This window comes from Cyprinus carpio, chromosome B14 (assembly GCF_018340385.1).
Source record: "Cyprinus carpio isolate SPL01 chromosome B14, ASM1834038v1, whole genome shotgun sequence".
Lineage (NCBI taxonomy): Eukaryota > Metazoa > Chordata > Actinopteri > Cypriniformes > Cyprinidae > Cyprinus > Cyprinus carpio.
Genome location: NC_056610.1, coordinates 9095697 through 9116994, shown reverse-complemented (window position 1 = coordinate 9116994; position 21298 = coordinate 9095697). Strand labels below are relative to the sequence as shown.

General features: G+C 35.2%; 1 protein-coding gene and 1 long non-coding RNA gene across 2 annotated transcripts in view; both read left to right on the top strand.

Moving 5' to 3' along the window:
- The window catches only part of pigg (phosphatidylinositol glycan anchor biosynthesis class G), a 132488-nt gene extending 127691 nt beyond the window's left edge, over positions 1 to 4797 (top strand). Inside the window, exon 13 of the mRNA XM_042737966.1 lies at positions 3926 to 4797. Within this exon, the coding sequence (XP_042593900.1) occupies positions 3926 to 4145 (220 nt within the window). The 3' untranslated portion in view covers positions 4146 to 4797. The remainder of the gene's footprint in view (positions 1 to 3925) is intronic.
- Positions 4798 to 10784: 5987 nt separating this feature from the next.
- On the top strand, positions 10785 to 19240 carry LOC122139533. The gene is made up of 3 exons (XR_006156371.1): positions 10785 to 10943; positions 11020 to 11142; positions 19003 to 19240. It is a non-coding gene; the product is annotated as an uncharacterized LOC122139533 (long non-coding RNA).
- The last annotated feature ends 2058 nt before the right edge of the window (positions 19241 to 21298 follow it).

The following is a 21298-nucleotide window of genomic DNA, read 5'->3' as shown; positions in this document are numbered from 1 at the left end:
TCCAGTAAATAAAACGAATCCAAATCGAGCTAAACATTCATTTTAAAATCACTTTTACACACAAAGAATAACTATCAAAAGGTAATTACTGATTAAAAACAAGAGATAACAGTCAAAAAGTAACATGCATGTAAGAAGAAATGCAGAAAAGTATGGCATCAACAGCTACAGAGTTTATAAATAAAGCATTGAACATTTGTTGAATAGAACTTTCAAGATCAATACTGACTTTTTTGGTAAATTTTATATATTGTATAAAAATACAATAATTGTACAATTAGTTAAGTTAAGTTCTTTACTAACTATTCTGGCATGACAGTACACAAATAAACCACAACATTAACAATGATATTATAACATTTAACTGATGAAAGTGTGAAAGAATGTGAGCATGTGTATTAATGACAGAGTGTAAACTCCATTTCTACTAAACAACACAGAACAAGCATTTAACATTTTGTTTTTACAAATTATACATTGACAGTTTTTCATTGTCCATGAATACAGATCATGCATCACTGTCAATTTTCATGATCTCTTTAGCATAATTGATGTAGTCATGAAGAAGCCCCATCAGCGCAGCATGTAACATCTTCTACATCATCCAGGGCAGCGTCCTCCTTTAAAACCACTGCTGTTTAGGGGAAAGGACATTCTCTTCTTTGACCAGCATTCATCCGTGGCCTAAAAAGAGAAAAACATTTGAAAAAAGAAAACATTTAATTAAACATTAAATTAAAACTAAATCCATTTTCAGATAGAGGTGTATTCACATCAGTAAGGATAGGTAAATAGTCTTTTATAATTTCAACACTTTGTTTAATGTCTCTGTCTACCACAGTGCTCCAAAATGCTGTAATGGCAGCACTAGTGTAAGGGCATATAATATTGTTTAAATAAATATATTGCTTTCAGAAAGCTACTTCTTTACTGAAACATTAAAATAGACATGACATTTACATACCTCACAAATTTTCATGTACATGGAGGGCTGCTCTTCAAAGAGTTCACCAAAAAATGAAAATGGTCATAATTTACTCTCCCCCATGTTGTTCCAGACCCATACAAACTCTGCTAATTTTTGTCCTCCACTGCAATTCTGGGAGACCAATATTTTCTTCTGAACAGACATGTTTGCTATCATATAATTTAAGATTTATTCATATAGAAATATCGGAATGGATTACTTCTACAATAACTCTGTATTTATGAGGCTTGAAAATACCGATTATCTAGACTCTCAATGGATTAACAAAAAATTATGAGAAAATTAAAAATATATTCATTTGTATTCTGTTGACAGACAAGAGTGTTTTAGGTTTTGTATGTTTTGAGTGACATGAGGGCAATTATTTTTTTTGTGTGAACTATTCCTTTAAGAAAGGAAGACCAAGAATGATGCCAAATCAGACAACTCCAAAGTTGGTTTGAGTTCTGCAATGAAAAACACAGACATCAATGGTTTTCATGATTAGCACTTAATCACACTGTTGTTGCATCAAAATGTGAAGTAAACAAGCAGGCGACAACAGAAACATTTATTTTCTAAAAAAAACTTACATTAATCTCAAAAGAATGATGCTCTCCTATGTCACTGGCTTTCAACATCTACAAAAACAAACATTCTTTTACTCTAAAATTGATAACATGGAATTATGATGTTTAATTGCCTTAAACTGTCTTTCCGTCTCTTCCAAAGAAAATCACCTCCTCCTCACACAAGCAGGCTTCTGTGTCCTTAACTCCAAAGTTGGTTTGAGTTCTGCAATGAAAAACACAGACATCAATGGTTTTCATGAAATATGAGCATGTAATCACACTGTTGTTGCATCAAAATGTGAAGTAAACAAGCAGGACACAACAGAAACATTTATTTTCTAAAAATAACTCACACCAGTCTCAGAAGAATTAAGTTATCTTATGTCTCTGGCTTTCAATATCTACAAAAACAAACATTCCTTTAGTCTTAGTGAAAAAAATATGAATAATAAAAAAAAAATTGATAACATGATGGAATTATGAAGTTTACTTGCCTTAAAACCGTCTACTCCTGCTCTTCTGAAGAAGCTGAGAAAATCGCCTCCTCACAAAAGCAGGCTTCTGTGTCCTTAACTCCCGGCACGGGCACAATGAAGACACAAGCTCAACAAGTCTGAAATATTACATGCAAAACATTACTTTTAACAATTACCACTTCAACAGTCTCAAAATATGAAAAATCTTCCTTTATGAAACTACATTCAGTTTAACCGCGAAAAATAAGATAACAAATTAACATGAAAATGTGTTAATAACCATCTATTAACACCTCAAAAAGTGCAGATATTGTAAAATCTTTTGTAAATATGACATAAGACACTCACGGACGTTATATTAGAAGTACCTCTTGCGTTCTGTAAAAGAGGTTGTTAAGACCTCCGTTTCTGAGGCAAAAACAGTGTCCGCGTATTTTTCAATATAGGCTAACGTTATTTTATTTCCACCTTCCATGAGACCTCAAAACACTCCCGGACATAAACAATGAATGATAACTTTACATTATTAATCTTTACTTACCATAATGTCTTTCACTCGCTTCTCGCTTCTTTCACGCTGAGAAAATGACAGCTTCTCGCATTGGCGTTGTCCGATGTTAACGTGACGCGCATGCTCTCTTTCATGTCCGCGTTCCCAGCCTAGCGCTGCTGGGTTATGATCAAGACCAATTTTCAACCCAAAATTGGGTTAAAACAACCCAACATCCTACCCAGCAGTCTAAACCCAGCATTTGGGTTTAAAAAATAACCCAGCGTTTTTTAGAGTGTAGTCTAGCACTGTCAATCTATCCAATATAATCAACTCCAGTCCAGTTCAGTGAAATGTAGTCCAGTCCAGTTTATAGATTGAGGCCATCTAATCTAACCTAACCCACTTCAGTCCATACTTGTCTGGTCTTGTCCAGTCTAGCCGAATTCAATCTGGTTCAGTCCATTCTAGTACACTGTTATTCAATTCAATGTAGTTCAGTCTAGTCCAGTAAAACCATCTCCAGTCAGTTCGGTTATAGTTTGAGGCCATCTAATCTAACCTAACCCACTTCAGTCCATATAAATTCAGTCTTGCCTATTATAGTCCATCCCAAACCAGTCCAATACAGTTCAGTCCTAAATTGTCTAATCCAGTCCAGTCTCTTATCAACTACAATTTATAGGTTGAGGTCTTTTACCAGCTCGGTCCAATTCCGTGCAAGGCAGTCCAGTCCAGTTCATAGGCTGAGGTCATTTAAACTAACCTACCCATTTCAATTCATGCTAATCCAGCCCTGCCCTTTCTAGTCCAAACCAATTAATTCCAAAGTAATCTAGCCCAGTCTAGTCTGTCAAGCCAGTCCAGTTTATAGGTTGAGGTAATTTAATTTAGCCTAGCCAACTTCAGTTCATGATAGTCCAGTCCTGTTATTTCTAGTCCAGTTCAGTCCCTTCTAGTCCAGTCTAATTCATTTCATTCCAATGTAATCTACCCCGTTCTAGTCTATTAGATAGGTTGAGGACATCCAGTCTTGTCCAGTCTAGTCTAGTCCAGTCAAATGCATGCCAGTCTAACACAGTCTAGGCTAGCCTGATCCAGTCTATTCAAATCCATTAAGGTCCCATTATCTTTTAGTATGCCCGATTATTGCATCTAGACCTGCTGATGGCTGCCTATCAGGCTGGCATTTATCTTAATGAATGTACCATAGACGTTTGTCGTGAAACATAACACGTAATCAAAGGTTAGTAAATGAAGTAATAGCTTTTCCATTAGCATTAAACGAGGAATGAACCACAGTCGATGAAACCTGATGGTTTTATGACTACAGTCTTTTATAATGACACATATCATAGACTCAGTCCAGACCATAACCGGGTTGCACATCTTTATTCTGGTATTTTTCTCTCTCTTTCAGGGCTGTAATGGGTCTTGGTCATGGCAGCTACTGCTTCGCGCTCCTGCGGTCCATCCCAGCAGTGTTTTATGTGGTTCTGGTCACTGGTCTCCGATACCACCTTTTCATCTGGAGCGTGTTTTCTCCAAAACTCTTGTACGAGGCCATGCATACCCTCATCAACACCGCCATATGTCTATTTTTCACCTTTATGGATCAGGAACGCTCGGCCAGACCATGAATACAAAGGCAAAACCAAAGCAAAACTCAGGTACAGAACAAACGGTGCAGTTGAGTTTTATGCACCAAAAGGAGAAATAAGAGGAAAAGCGATGGGAGAAGGTTTTCGGTAATACTACTACTGTGAATGAGGTCAACGTTAAGAATTCAGAGCTTACATGGAGATTTGGCTTGCTCTACTGACTTCTACTCATTTGTGTGTGTGATGAAATTATTTTTATATTTTTTGAGGGGTCTTCGATAGTGCAGATAATGTTTGGGAAGACTTATGGGTGTACATATGATAATTCCTCTCATTCTCTATGCAGTTTTCTTCCTAAAGCTTTACAGATAATGGAGAGTGTAATTCTTTTTGTATCTTGCAATTTCTGTTCCTGACCGTTGCTTCACCTTAGAATAATACGAGATAAGATACATCATTAATAAATCTCCCCTTGCTGAGATCACAGCAGATGTAAACTCCTCACACACTTGAAAGCTTTAAGGGATCTTAAAAGTCTTTTAAGTCATATGTAAACACAACTACGCGTGACGTTTTAGTTTAATCCGCCTGTTGGGAATGTGAATTGTAAATTGATTTATCTTGGGAAGTGTTTTTCTTTATCTCAGTGCTTAGATCTGGTTAATATTAATAAAACAAATCCTTTTCTGATTGAGAGTTATTCATTTCTGCATGCTTTTTAATTTGTGGTTCACAGTTTTGCCTGTCTGATTTGTTTTGATACAGTCGCTGTGTGCAAGTTTTAAAGTTGTGTTAAATGTCACTTATTAATCAGTGACACTAACAGTGTGACTTAACCAGACTTAACACACTGACCATCACAAGACTTTTTGTCTTTTGCTTTGTTTCTGTCTTCATTACACTGTGCTTAGTAGCTCCGCCCACAGCGAAAGCTTATTGGTCAAAAAATCTGCTCCATGTGACTGTATATTAAACAGTCATTCTCTGAATGGCAAATTCATGTTGTAAGTTTTAAGTTTTGCTTCCATTAATGGTTATGGACTGTTTAATTTCTTTTGTTGATGACATTGACATACACTACCATTCAAAAGTTTAAGATCAAGATTTTTTAAATGTTTTTGAAAGAAGTGGCTTATTCTCATCAAGACTAAAATACAATAGGAAACAGTAATATTGTTAAATATTTTACAATTTAAAATAACTGTTTGCATATATAAAATGTAACTTATTCCCTAGAAGCAAAGGACCGAATCTCCAGTCTTCAGTCACACGATCCTTCAGAAATCATTCAGATATGCTGATTTGCTGCTCAAGAAACATTTTTATTATGATCATCGTTGAAAACAGTTGTGCTGCTTCAAATTTTCACTTTGTGATGTATGGATGGATGACATTTTTGTTTTTTCTATATTGAATAAATGTGAAGGGATCATACATTTTTTTATGTTTCTTCTTATTGTTTCTGTTAAAGTCTGTAGTGTTACTTAACATCAGGACGCTGATGCAAGATGCCGTTCAAAATTAGAACCGATAAAGGAATTGTTGAGAATTCTGGAATCATTTGAATTGTTATACTCTGTATGATTCCTACCCCTTACTCTAGCAGATACCGTGAAGGAAGTGGGCGTTTGAGATGTCTGCTTCCTTCCAGTGAATCATGCTCTGCTTTGACCTTTTTATTGGCTGGAGAAGTTGATTCTGTAACCTAATGCCTTTTTGAACTGCAAACATCCTCCAGGGAAAGAGTGGAGGACAGTCTCTCCCACTGGAGCAAACGCAGTCTGGAGGTTTAGTTTGACCTCTGGGATTCAGTTGTGATCGCACTCTGTTCTGAGTGCCTGATTTAGAGACCCACAGTACACTAATTGTACCTTTCCAAGGGTAAAAATGCTCAATATTTGACATTTGAACTATTACCCTTCATTTTATATAAGGGATAGTGTTCAGTCAGCTGGTCATTATGGCTAATTCAATCCCAGCAACTAGTGCTTCATCCTGAGGGTGTTTATTTTGCAATCAGATGACTGTGCATTATTCTGCTTATTGCACAGCAGCTTAACAAATAAATAAATAAATAAATGCACATTAAATATTCTTTTGAGTTCAAATTACTTGTTCATGTGAGAAGAAAGTGTGTGGAGTAATTAGAGTCATTAAAAAAAAGACCATGTAATACTATGATTGACTAACCAGAATAAAGTATTCCAGATAGCTGTATGAGGAGCATTAATTTATTACTGCTGTGAGATTTTATGTGGTAAATTATTAGATGTTTTGCATGCTTTGCTTATTGAATTTAAGGAAATGGTTCACCAAAAAATAAAAAATTATATTATTTACTCACCTCCAGGCCATCCAAGATGTAGATGAGGTTGTATCTTCATCAGAACAGGTTTGAAGACATTTAGCACTACATCACTTGCTCACTAATGGATCCTCTGCAGTGAATGGGTGCCATCAGAATGAGAACCAAAACAGCTGATAAAAACATCACAATACTCCAGAAGTAATCCACATGACTCCAGTCCATCAGTTAATGTCTTGTGAACCGACAAGTTGCATGTTTGTAAGAAATTGTTGATTACTTGTAAATAATTGTGATGTTTTAATCAGTTGTTTGGACTCTCATTCTGACGGCACCCATTCACTGCAGAGGATCTATTGGTAAACAAGTTATGTAATGCTACATTTCTCCAAATCTGATGAAGAAACAAACTCATCTACATCTTGGATGGCCTGAGGGTGAGTCAATTTTTTTTATCCAATTTTCTTTTTTGGGTGAACTGTTCCTTTAATATTTAGTTTTGTATGTCTTTTCTTTTTTAATGCATTTTGTTCTTATTTAAAATCACTTCTCAATGTTGACCGTGGTGTGTGATAACCAGTGTTCATCTCAGACTAACCAGCGTTCACTAACTCTCTCAGTACTTGCTTTGAAGCAGTCGTGGGTCAGTTCATTCTGCTCAGTGGGTGAAAAACGGTCAAGGACGAGCAGCAGATGTGAGAAAGTATGAGAAAGCCTCTCGAATTAAAGCCCCGAGACTGATTCTCTGTTACCCATCCATCATCATCTCTCTCTGTCAGGGAACAGGAGAGTTAGTGTGTTTTTAATGTGGTTTACTGTCCATCTGTCTCCAGCCGGTGTCCTTAAAGACTGTGTCCCCCACCAGAGCTGCTGTCCTGCTCTCTAAGCTCTTATCAGTCATTGAGCAGAGCTCAGCCGCTCCACGACATTCGGACACACTCCCGTCTGGACTGTCACTGACTTCATGCTCTGTGTTTTTCTGTCCCACTTTTTCCACAGCTCTACCTTGTGGGTTGTTTCCCTTATTTTCTTCTTCTCTCGGTTCCTCTCGCAGTGAGCTGTCTTTACACCTTTCACGGGCAGATGTGTGTTTTATGATTACTTTTAATTAAGACAGGTCTATAATACCTGGAGGAGGCGATCTGTTAACATTCCAATTTATACCATGACAGCGAAAAGTAGTTCAGATTTTAACATTGAGTGAAGCGTATCGGTGTCAGGTTTAAAACAATGGATTGATCAGATTAATATCAAGTGTGTTGTGCGTTTGTATTAGCAAATGTATATGAGTTAATGCACAAATAGTGATACTAATGTACCAATGTTATGTTCTAATAAATATACATTTTATCTTATTTTATCTTGTTTTGTTTAGTCTTGTTTTGTTTTGATTTGCACCAAATCAGCATATTAGAATTATTTCTGAATAATCATGTGACGCTGAAAATTCAGCTTTGCATTGCAGGAATAAATTGTATTTAAACATATATTGGAATGCATAGTAGTTCTTTTAAATTGCATTAATATTTCACAATATTGCAGATTTACTGTATTTTTGATCAAATAAATGCAGCCAAAGTGACTTTAAAACATTAAAAAGAAAAAAATATTTTAAAGACCTCAAATTTTTAAATGGTTGATTTTTTTTTATTTATTTTTTATTTTTTTTTATTATACATACTAGGGCTTATAAAAGAGCTCATTAAAATCTTCCTAATCAGTATTTTAGTGTTTTTTAAGTAAATATATCTGGACATTTGTACAACAATAAAAGTATGTTTGAGAAGCATATTTAACATTTCTTTTGTGTTTTTACTTACATGTTTTAAGCATAACCTTACTAAATTTGATTTCATTTGTTTACTAGACGCTTTTCTCCAAAGTGACTTAAATTGAATTTGATTTTCTGGGGATTGAACCCATGACCTTTCCGTTATCAGTGCCATGCGCTATACTGCTTGAGCCAAAAGAACACTTAAACACTTAGTTTTATGCTTAAAACAGGAAATAAGATTTGTTTTCAGAGACTATATCTATATATATACTCTGGAAACAAGTCTTAATATCCTATGCAATTTTGCTTCTTTGCTTCTTCTAAATATATTGCTGTAATGAGGTTTTTACTGAAAACCAAAACAAAAAAAGTTATTTAAGAAAATGATTTAATGCAGTGCTTCTCTCTCTCTCTCTCTCTCTCTGGCTTTCATGGATGTTTACTTCACTCTCCCACAGAGAGATATTTTCTTGCAGGAGTTGAAGCGTCATGTGACGTGCTGTGAGCCGCAGCGCTGCTTTCTCTCTCTCTGTGGATAAAGTTTCTCTATTTAAATTCTCGCTTTTGAACTCTGTGTGTGTTTGTAGGTTTAAGCACCTGGAAAAGCATTCAGCTTTCTCAGCCTCAGCAGGATTTGTGGGATATGTTTGTGTAGTGTGTGTGTTGCGAATATAATAATGGGGCTGTCAATGAGCCAAAGGTTTGTGTTTATGAGGGGAAGGAAGCTTATAGAAGTGCCGAGGATCACCTGCGGTGGATGGCAGGTAGAGATAGTGATTTCCCTTTATTTAATCCTTCATTTAAGCAGGCTGGCTGGGATGCAGGCGAACATCTCTGAGCAGCCACCCGTGACTTCATTTAAAATCTGCAAGAAGTGCAGCTGTAAACGCACGGCGTAATAGAACCGAGGAGCTCTGGACGCGTTCCATCCGGTCTGTTTTCATCCGTTTGATTTGATTTGTTTTGTTGTTGTTTGTGCATGTCGGACCGCAGCAGGAAATAGCTGAACATGAAGCAACCCTCTTGTTTTACTTCCTGTGACTGGATCATATTCTCATACATAATCAGTTTAGACACTGTTTGCACCCGTGTGAGATTTTATCCTGTTTTCAGACACTATATATGTTTGTTTGTTTACTGGCACTGGGTGTATAGAAAGCATAAACTGGCCTGTATAAACTTTAAAATGAACATTAACAAAAGTTTTTTAAACGACTTTACAGTTGTCATCTTGTTATATGCGACTTTTCTAAAATCACAGTAATACTTAAAGTTATTGATTTAAATGCAGCTTTAACTCTGGGTTTCGTGAATCAATCAATTCTCAGCTGATAAAATTTAGTGCCGCCCATATTTTGAACCTTTTGAATATCTGATCGTACACAACTGATCATAATACAAATGAATTCAAATGATTTCTGAAGGATCATGTGACACTGAAGATGCTGAAAATTCAGCTTTGCATCACAGGAACAAATTACATTTTAAAATTTATTCAAATAGAAAACCGTTCTTTAAATTGTAATAATATTTCAGAATATTTGTGTTTTTACTGTGTTTTTGATCTTAGAAATACACCTTTATTAGCATAATAGACTTCTTTCAAAAACATTACAAATCGTTCCAACCCCAAACATCACATTATAAAAGTAAAATGGATTGTGAATTGTTTCATGTTGATTTTAACAGTCTTTCTTTTATCAGATTGTTGGCGGTTTTTATTTGTCAGTTCTTTCTCTTTTGTTTTTTTATACTTTCCCTAAAGACAGTTCAATCTTTAGTTTTTCTCTAATAGGATGAATGTTGTGATTGAAAACCATGCATCATTATACTATTCTGTCAAAGATCAATATTTATTCTGCTCCTTGTGTTGTAAAGCAAAGCATCTTTGAACCTTTCTCCCAAATAAAGCACCTACATTCAAAAGTATTGCTTTCCTCTGTAATTACTGGTGGATGCGTGTCGATGGGAGATTGATGTGATAGAAAAACCAAGAAAGAATGAGAGAAAGTTGGAGCCTGCCTGCTACTACAGGCATCTAATAGAAGGAGCAATTTGCTTGCTGAAGTCATTTAAAGCTGAAGATGGATTGGGTCTCTTTAGGCCTTTTGTTTAGAGCTACAGTTTAATAGTAGCTTATGAAATGTCCTAGACTGCTTCATAAGAGCCGAAACAAATCCTATTCAGTACAAGAGTACATCAGCAGGAGTAATATAGAGGCAGAAAATCGCCACAGCTGAGCAATTAACTTCAGCTCAAACTTTAAACACACTCTATCCTACATTAAATAGCAAAGAAATGGACTAAAGACAGTATGGATAGAGTAAACGTTGACTGTAATGTTTCGAGACTTGATCCAAGGTAATGTCTGATACTGAAAGGTTAAATAGTAAATGGCATACAGTAGTAATATTACAGTGACTTTTCTTGTTTTTCAGCAGCCAGTTTTCTTGATTCTCTCCTGTAAGTATATTTCAATAGTTAACCATGTAAGATGATTGGTTTGAATAGAATATAGTTCATGAAAACACTATAAAAGCAGCCTGTACTTATTCTGCACTATATTTAAAGTCTTATGATAGCATATTCAACCCTGACATGACTTGGCATTTTCAGGGCATAATGACTTAGATTTCAATCAAACTTTACTTTTTGCTGTAAGATTACAGGTCAAAGGTCACTGCTTCAGCGGTAATGGAAAGCTAAATGCAATGAAAATGCAAACGCTTCGCTGTATCAGGTCTCAAGCTGGACTGAGGTGAGTATTGATTTAGAATCAGTTTTCGTCTTGATGAAGGAGTCTAGGATCTTAGATCAATACAGTTTTTCCTCAGACAGTCCTGCTGAATTGACCGGTTTAGACCAGCAGGATTCCATCTCTTTGTTGGGTCTGGCTAGTTTGTGCTGGTTTGAAGCTGGTTTTGCCGATTGGACATGGATATCTGTGTCAAAATAAGGTCAGAAGCATATTATACACACAAACATAAACACAGATGTGAATGCTTAGACAAATTGCAAACTGCATTGTAAATACTAACTACATGCTTAACAAGCAATCTTGCATTACTGTTGCAGTAACAAACTCCATTGCTCAAGGATGCAATAGAGTCTCTTGTGTTTATTATTCAAGCAGCTGTCTATAAAAGTATGTAGTTACAATAGCTATCTAATACCCATTATATTGGACTAAGACTTAGTGCTGTTATTGTTAACTAAAACTATTAAAAATCATTTTTATTAACTGAAATAAACCTGTAATTAAAGAATATGTATAAATGAAACACAGACTAAAAAATGTTAAAAAGTTGCTTTGGCAGATAACAAATCATGTTTCTTTGAAGAACTGTTCATTGAAAAGTTATTTGAGGGAACATAAATTGTTCTCTAAAAAGCTGTTTTCGCAGCGATGCCATGTTTAGTTCCCCAAAGTAACCTTTCAGTGAACTGTTTTTAAAATAACCATGTTTTTTCTTTAGTGTGAAGAATATTTTAATAATCTAAAAAACTTTATTCCACAATAACAAACCTTTTGTGAAATGCAAAGTTTCCATAGATGTGAAAGGTTCTTCATGGAACCATCAATGCCAATAAAGTACCTTTGATTATAAAAGTGTATGGCATTGCTGTGACCCCCTTTTGGATCCTTTATTTTTAAGAGTGTATTCAGACACTGTTTACATCACGACTGGAGGCACTCATAAAACTATCACGTTAAAACTCAGTGAAGAAAACACTGAGAATAAACCTACTCTATACCCAACGGACCGCCGCTTTCCTCAGCAGGAGTGAATAGGGCTAAATTATAACAGAGCTGTAAGGAAACTGCAACCGTTGCAAAGCTGAGGCACACCTGAGATCACAAACCCTCTCAGCGTTCTGTCCACTCCAACAAACCAACAAAAACCTTTTCCGGGCCCACTAGTGGACTTTTAACAGACACCAGACAATAGCTCAGAGCGGACAGGCATCTCGCCGGACAGAAACGGGCTGACAAGGCAAAGTCTGGAGTCTGCTCACTAATGCACCTTCTTGTATGTTTGTGGATGATCGTTCAGACTTAATGGAGGCTGTTTTTGTTCCGAGCTCCTCCCACAAGATTCTGACCTAAAAATAAAGAAAAGAGAAAGCGACGGAGAAGAGAAAGCGCGTAGGAGGAAAGCAGCGAGCATGAATATTCATCCCAGGCTGTCAAATCCAAAGGGCTTTCGGTAGCGCAACACGTCTCTCAGGCTTGCTCCGGTCTACATTGTTATTCAGAGAGAAACGCTGAAAGATGAGTGAAAAAAGACAAAGTTTGTCCTGTTTTGAATGTAGTACTTGGCATTCAAATGACTTCTGAGTGTTTCACAAACAAGCAAGTGGAAAGAGTGAAACAGTGGCAGAGAGAGAGAGCTATCTGTCCTCTGGCCGCAGGGGGTTCCAGGGTGACCTTGAGAGCAGTTCTGTAGTTTCCTCATGGTTTTTCTTGTGTGGGATTCATTTGTTTTATTTATTTATTTAATTTTAATTTGATAACGTGAGACAATACATAATGGTTGATGTGTATGGAAGCCTGTTTCCATCATAAAAAAAAACAAACATCAAAAACGGTTATTTGTTTATCTCACAATTCAGACTTTGTTTCACGCAGTTCTGAGAAAATTTTTTAGAATTGCAAGAAATACACAAAGAATTTTGACTTTTTCTTGCAGTTCCAAGTTTGTCTCACAATTCCAGCTTTTCTTTTTAGAATTGTGAATTTATAAAAGAATTGCAAGACAAAAAATAAGAATTGTGAGATATGAACAGTATTGTGAGGGAAAAAGTCAGAATTATAAAACATAAACTCAGAATTTTGAGGAAAAAAGTCAGAATTATAAGGGGGAAAAAAATCTAAATTGTGAGATATAAACTCAAAATTGTGAGGAACAGTCAGAATTTTTAGAGAGAAAAGACCGAATTATTAGATACAAATAATTACAAGAAAAAAAGTCAGAATTTGTAAGATATAAACAGAATTATGAGTAATAAACTCAAAATTGCAAGGAAAAAGTGAGAATTATGAGAGAAAAAAAAGTTACCTTTTTTATTCTGTGGCAGAAACAGGCTTCCATAGATATGCAGTTTTTTAGCATTTTATTTTACATGGATCCTTTTAGACTTGCAGTTAGTAATCGCATACACTCTCAGAATAAAAGGTACAAAAGCTGTCACTGGGGCGGTACCTTTTCAAAAAGAACACTATTGGATCTTTTAGGTACTAATATGTACCTTTAAGGTACCAATATGGACTTTTTAGATACAAAGTTGTGCCTTTTGAAAAGGTACCGCCCCAGTCACAACTTTTGTGCCTTTTTTTTTTTCTGAGAGTGTAGCAACATGATAAAAGCACTTTGACAAACAGGCTGTTTTCATGTACAAATGTCCTCTTTTATAATCAGCAGACTTCTTTGCATGTGAAATGTGTAATAACATTTACTGGTTAATGTGGGCAGTTAAGCGATCATGTAACATTACAGGCCGTTTTGCAGCAAGTTTAGATTTAAATTTAAATTTTAAATTTAGATTTTTTTTTCATGACCCTTTAGATCCTGAGTCAGCAATATCCTTACAGTTACAAGTTTTACATTGGCACCAGTAGAGAGTTTTATTGTAATGAATCTCTTGTATGAATCTGTTTAGTCCAGTGAGTGGGAGAGTCTGTCTTTGAAGTGTAAAAAATCCACCAGAAGAGAACCTGTCTGCGGCTCTGAAGGTCCTCCACATGCCACCCGCTGCATGATAAACAGAATCAACCAAGGCAAGGAAATATGTGTGCATATGCTGGAGAGATAACTGATAAATCTACAGACAACATCTGAAGGGCAGGACATGCAAACTTGTGATAATTTCATGAAGACGGAAGGATGACTAATACATAGTCTCAGCACAGGCGCTCTTTGTTTATATCTAGTTCAGCAGCCACAAACATTAGTATCTCCTAAAGGTGCCCCCCCCCCCTAAATGCTAATCAATAATGTTAGTTAATTTTTTGCAGGATTTTTCTGGAATTAAACAGGACTGTACCTTTAAGACTTCTCTATGTAAATAATGCTGTGAAATAAGTAACAAAGTTTGTATAATGTGGCATATTTGTTGTCGTTAAGCTTTATGTTGAACGGGCATTGACACAGAAGTGCCACACTCATTTACATATACATATTACCTCTGTTATGATTGACTAACCCCTACACAGAAATTAAAATAGTGTTTTTCTGGAAAACAACAAAACAATGAAATCATGAGATATTATTATTTTAAAGCATAATTAAGATCTAAAAATCAAATAAGATTAAGAAATGGAATGGTAATTGAATAAAAAAATGATGTTGCTATTGTTTTTTGTTTTTGTTTTTGTTTTTATAATAATTACACTGAAAAACAATTTTCCCTCAGAAATTGCTGGTAAATTTCACAGTTAATTACAAAAAATGATAAGTAACACTTTGAATTAAACAGTTTTGAAGTAGAAAAACTGAAACAGTATTTTTTATTTCTTTATTTATTTTAGTATTAGTTTTTTTTTTTTTTTTTTTTGCAGCAGCAGTTTTTGTTTTTATTATTATTATTTTTATTTTTTAGTTTTTTTTGTTTTTCCAGGTCTGTTTTTGTTTTTTATTCTATTTTTTCTGAGTTATTGCAAACACACACACACACACACACACACACACACACACACACACCTGTCATGAACAGGTTTGCTTGTTAAGTCCATCTTCCTGGGCTCCAAAGAGTCTTATGCTGCATAAAGGTACTTTCAGATCCTCAGTGACAATAGTCAAGTGTTGCAGAGGCAAATGATGACCAGCGGTGACCAAAAACACAGAATACATGTCTGGATGAAGAGTGTAGACCTAATGAAACATGAAAGGACTGGTTTACCTGAAATTGAACAGATTTGGAGAAATGTAATGTTACATGACTTGCTCACCAATGCATCCAGAATGTAGTCAGAATGACAGTCCAAACAGCTGATAAAAACATCACAACCACAAGAAATCCACACCACTCCAGTCCCTCAGTTAACATCCTGTGAAAAGCTGTGTCTTTGTAACTAACAAATATTTCAAGGCATATTAACTTTAAAGCATTGCTTCTGACAAAAAATATGAGTCTATAATCCATAATAGCACTTCTTTAAGCTGGTTTAGAACTGTTTAAGACTTGGTCTGTTTTTTTTTTTTATTATTATTATTATTTCTCTCCTGATTCAGATAAGACAACTTTTTCACTGGAGAAAGCAATATTATGGACAGAGGACTTTTGCTAGAACAATTATTTGTATAGTATTGTGATGTTTTTATCAGCTGTTTGGATTCTCATTCTGACGGCACCCATTCACTGCAGAGGATCTGTTGGTGAGCAAGTGATGTAAAGCTAAATTTCTCCAAATCTGTTCTGATGTAGAAACAAACTCTACCTTGGATGGCCTAAAAGTGTGAGTACATTATCAGCACATTTTCTATTTTTTTCAAGCTTGATTATGCATTTTATCATATATGTGTTGCCTTGAAAATGAACCCATGACTGAGCCAGCTGAGCTATAGCAATGCTGTTATTAAGATGTAGTTTCCAAATAATTAACCATGTAAACAATGATAGTGCTGTTTATGTTGTTTTCATAATTATCATTACAGTTTTTATGACCCTTTTTATTGTCTGAATGTTTTGGTCTGGTAAAACAATATCGTTGTGAGATAGCTAAATATCTTGTTTCAGGGGTTTAGAATTAAAATTTCAATATCAACTACATTAATGGTTCAGTACAGTTTTAATGACTGTTAAATGACTGAATGTTTTATTTCTCTTGTAAAAGCAATGTTTTCTCTTCACCTGAGCATATGTTCATGTCTTGAGTGATACTGCCAAACACCTTTAGTGTTTTACATATGAAATGCTTGATACATCACAAGCGTCTCTCTCTCTCTCTCAATTTCAATTTCAATTTAGGTGAGCTTTATTGGCATAACAAAAACGGTACATTTGTATTGCCAAAGCAGTTGCAGCTGGGCTGCTTACAAATAGTGCACATATGTATTAACAGAAAGAAAAAGAATAATTGTAATAATAAAAATATATAAAAAGTATGCAAAAATGTAGTGCAAAATGAATTAGTGTATGTAAGTGTATAAGTTAGAAATAAAATAAAATAAGATAAAGTATTAGATTTACAGAGGCAAAATATACATCTAAGTAATATAATACAGTAATATGGCATAACATAATCTACATGTGCTGGAAACATCAGATCAGGGCAGGTTGAGTGTTTTCTCATCTATGGTGACAGGCAGACACATATTGAGCAGCAAACACACAGCAGTTCTTGTGTTTTCTTCTACCAGATACAGCAGTTTATCCTGGTTCAAAAGACTTTTAAATGTCTGATGAATCTGCTGTATTTCTGCTGCATTCTGTTAGTGTAGTTCTGTTTCCATCTGTTTTAAATCACAGTGTGAACACAATCTCTGTTTTTCTGTGTCTGCCCGTCTCTATCATCAGCTTGTGTCCGCTGAGTCTGTATCTGGTCAATGTGTTTCTCAGTTTCTTATCTGACACTGTGTACAGATACTCTGCCATACTGTACTCTCTCTTTAGGGCTAAATAGCATTGCATTTTATTCTTTTGTTGTGTTTGGGTTTGCCAGTGAGAGATTGTAGTTCTGTTTGATTTGTGCAGTAATCTGACTGATTCTGATGTTGTGATTCAGAGCATCAGTAGATGTTAGTGAAGCATCAGGACTGAAGCTCTGGATGAATCTGAAGGAGGGGCTTGCTTTCTTTGCTCATCTCTTGGTATTGCAGGACTTTATAATGATATGATTGGGGGTCACTGAGTTTCAGATGTTTCCAGAATTGAATTACCCCTTTTTTCTATCTTTATGATTAGAGGATATTTGCCTAATTCTGCCCTGCATGTGTTATTTGTTGTGTGCCGGTGCACGTGTAATATATTTTTACAAAGTTCTGAATGCAGGGTCTCAGTTGGATGTTTTTCCCATTTGGATTTGTCAGTGGACCCCACACCTCACTGCCATAGAGGGCAATGGGCTCAATTACTGATTCTAATATTTTCATCCAAATTCTAATAGGGATTTCTATAGCACATTGCAGTTTTATGGGGTAGAAGGCCCTGCTTGCTTTATCTCTCAATTCATTCACAGCATGATTAAAGTTTCCTGTGGATGTGATTTTCAAACCCAGGTAGTTGTAGTGTGATGTGTGTGTTATCTGGTTAGTGCCTAATGTAAATGTGTGTTGTGTTCCCAGGGTTCCTTGTGGATTTTGAGCCAGGTGTAGTATTTGCATTGCTTTACTGTGTTGATGTGGTTGTGGAATTTTGATTTGTACCAGATTATTTGTCTCTCTCTCTCTCTCTCTCTGTCTCTCTCTGTCTCTCATACAGTGATGTTTCTTGAGTCCAGAGAGAGTGACTGTCTAAATACTGCATACATCAGTCTGTGAGACAGAGCGTCTCCTGTATGTTTTCATGCTGTCTTCCATTGCTTCCCTCTCCCTTCACACAGTGTTCACTCTCCTGTGGCACATTTAACACACACACACATGCACCTGCAGACGTCTTATTCTCTTACTCTTACTCTTACTCTTACTCAGAGAAACACCAAAGAGCTGATTCCCACCACACCTGTGTCAAAAAACAACGCACTGAATCCAGTTCAATACATCAAATTAAATAAACAAATGAAAAACTACAGCTAAAACAAAATGAGAACAGAAAATATAAAAATAAAATCTAATTCAAAATAAAAAAAACTACAATAATATAAGTGAAATAACACTGTTTATTAGTGCTAATCAAGCATCACTAATGCTCATATGTTAGTGATTTGAACACAATACTGACAAAAAAAAGAGTTTTTAGACAAATGTTTTTAGTGTTGTTGCTCTTGTTGTTTGTGTTCACTTACATAATGATACCAGATGGTAATACCGTGGTGTTCCAGGAAAAAGAAACAATACTTCTGGATTACTGTTCTTCTAAAAGTTTAGATGTTTAGAATGACTTTTAGAAAAATACCGTGGCAGAGGCACACTTCAGTGACCATATGAGATGCTAATACTATGGTACTTTACAGTATACCATGTTACTAATTGGTACTACTTGTAGTATTTACATTTATAATTTTACATTTGGCAGATGCTCTTATATGGAAAGACTGAAAAATTGCATTTTTGATCAGTTCATATGCTCATGACATTCAGCATTGCAAATGTAAAATAATAATAATAATAATAATAATAATAATAATAATAAAAATGATACTTCCACTGTAGAGATAATAAGAATAAGAATGATAAAACATGGTTTGTTAAAATAAATGCATCATATGCAAAACAAAATGAAGAATAAAAAAAAAAAATTGGTATTATCAAAATATAAGTCTGTTGACATTGTTTATGCACTGGAAAAAATTGTGTATTAATTCTGTGAAAAATTCTGATAATTCCTCATAATGTTGCAGAAATGATGTTGTTTGCATGCATTGTTTGCTTCATTTTGGTTGTGTGTGTTCAGAACTGTGAGGTTCTCTGTGTTTGTGTTGTGTGTGATGTTTGACTCTGTTAGAGAGGGCACAATAATCTCTGAAGCTCGCACACACAGATACAAACACACACACAGAGAGAGAGAGAGGCCTCTGCACCCTGATGGCCTAAACACTCACTTGAAGTCTTGTGTTATGGAACAACAAGTGAGGGATCACCACATGCACACAGCTTTGCTGCATCAGGTGACAGGGATTTCTGATAAACACAAATAACCCTCTCTTTTTCTCTCCGCAGCGTATTAATCTTCAAACGGAGGGAAACTCAATCAAAAGGCATGGAAAACAAAAACATTCCCATGAGCTGATAAGCAGATGTGTGCGGCCTGCAGAAGATGAGAGCATCTGACCTGCTTCTGAGGTTATTGTAAAACAGTAAACATGATTATGAACTTACAGTTTGACATTACAAATCTCTCCTGCTGTCACTTTTGCCTCAGCTGACACAGCAATGGACCGTTCAGATGCATATTGCACAAAACATACCATACACTACCAGTTAAATGTTTGGGATTGGTCAGATTATTTCATATTTTTGAAAGAAGTATCTTATGCTCACCAAGACAGCATTTATTCAACCAAAAAAATACAGCAGAATCAGTAAAACTGAAAATTATTATTACAGTTTTAAGTAACTGTTTTCTATTTGTATATGTTATAAAATTTAATTTATTCCTGAAATGCAAAGCTGAATTTTCAGCATCATTACTCCAGTCTTCAGTGTCACATGATCCTTCAGAAATCATTCTAATATGCTGATTTACTGCACAAAAAACATTTCTGATTATTTGTCTTATATTCCTACATTTCTTATTATTTATTATATATTTTGTCAATGTACAAATCTGTTGTTCTGCTTAATTTTTTTGTCGAAACATTTTTTTCAGGATTCTATGAAAAATAGAAAGTTCAAAAGAATAGCATTTATTCGCAATATAAATCTTTTGTAACATTATAAAAAGGCTTTCCTGTCACTTTGATCACTTTAATGCATTCTTGCCGAATAAAAGTGTTCATTTCTGTAATGAAAATCTTACTGAGTAAGGGTGATGAGGTTTATATGAGAATACGAGTTATAGTTTATTTTCTTGCAATCAGCAAACTGACACTCTCTCTCTTCCAGACTCGGGTTGCATGGCGTTTTTACATTCTAAGTGCAATTTTCCGCCGTGGACAAGTGTCTATTGCTATAATTTGCATGAAATTACATATACTGTAGGATATGCTACAAAATGATGGGTTTCCTGACTTTTTGATCCAGCATAATGTATTTACTCAGAAATCACCATCGCAGGAAACAATGCAGCATTATAATTTTTTATTAAAAAAAATTATATAAAAATGATTAGAATTTTTCTGTAAAATTCTTTTTTAAACTATATACCAGCTAAAGAACCTGTACAGCCCCCCAAAATAGTTATTGATAAGAAAAAGGTTATTTGCCCAACTAGCTAATAATCAACAGAAGCACCTTTATATATAGAAGCATAGAAGCACCTTATCTTTATAAACATTATAAATGTCTTTACTGTCACTTTTGATCAATTGAATGCATCCTTGCTGAATAAAAGTATAAATAACATATTACTATAAAAAGTATTAATTTCAGTACAAACAACTTAAACTGGTTCTTTGCTGAACTTAGAAAACAACCAAAAAAACTTTACTTTTAAGGCTGAGAGAGACTATACTCTTTAATTCATCCTTTGTTCCCCGAAATAAGATAAAAATCATGGTATCGAGTTTCACCGTCTTGGATTCTTGTCCTGTAATGCAGACAGACGTTCATCCCTGAGTCACCGTCCGCTTCTGTCTAATAAAGACCCTCCATCTTCTGACAGTGTCCATGGACTCACAACTAAGACATACCATGAATACCCCGGAGAAAAAAGAATTACACACCACTATCTGAAATGAAAAGAGTGTAAGAGTGAAAGAGAGATGAGATGAGATGCTCTTAAAGCCTGGCACTTTATTGGCTGCCGCTTGTCGTGTTTTGCGAGCAATCCTTTTTTGTTTGCTTTCAGAAGCCCTGACAAAAAAAACTCCATCTCTAAACGGCAAAGACACAATCGCTTTCCCCTACACACAAAATCCAGCCTGAGCCACAGACGCAAGAATGTGTTTATGTTCAATATCAGCACTTCTCAACTAGTGGGTCACAACCCATAAAACACAGTTATGTTTTGATAGGGGAAAACAATGATAAATGCAGACATTATACGGTACATTACTGTTCAAAAGATCTGTAAGGTTTTTTTGGTTTTGAAAGAAGTCTCTTATGCTCATAAAGATTGCATTTAGTGATAAAAATACAGTAAATTGTAATACAGTAATATTGTGAAATATAATTTCAATTTATAAACAGCTGCTTTCTATTTTAGTATTTTATAAAATGTAATTCATTACTGTGATGCAAAGCTGAATTTTCAGCATTATTACTCCAGTCTTTAATGTCACATGATCAGAAATCATTCTGATATGCTGATTTGATGATCAAGAAACATTTCATCATATATTTTTAAGCAGGTTAT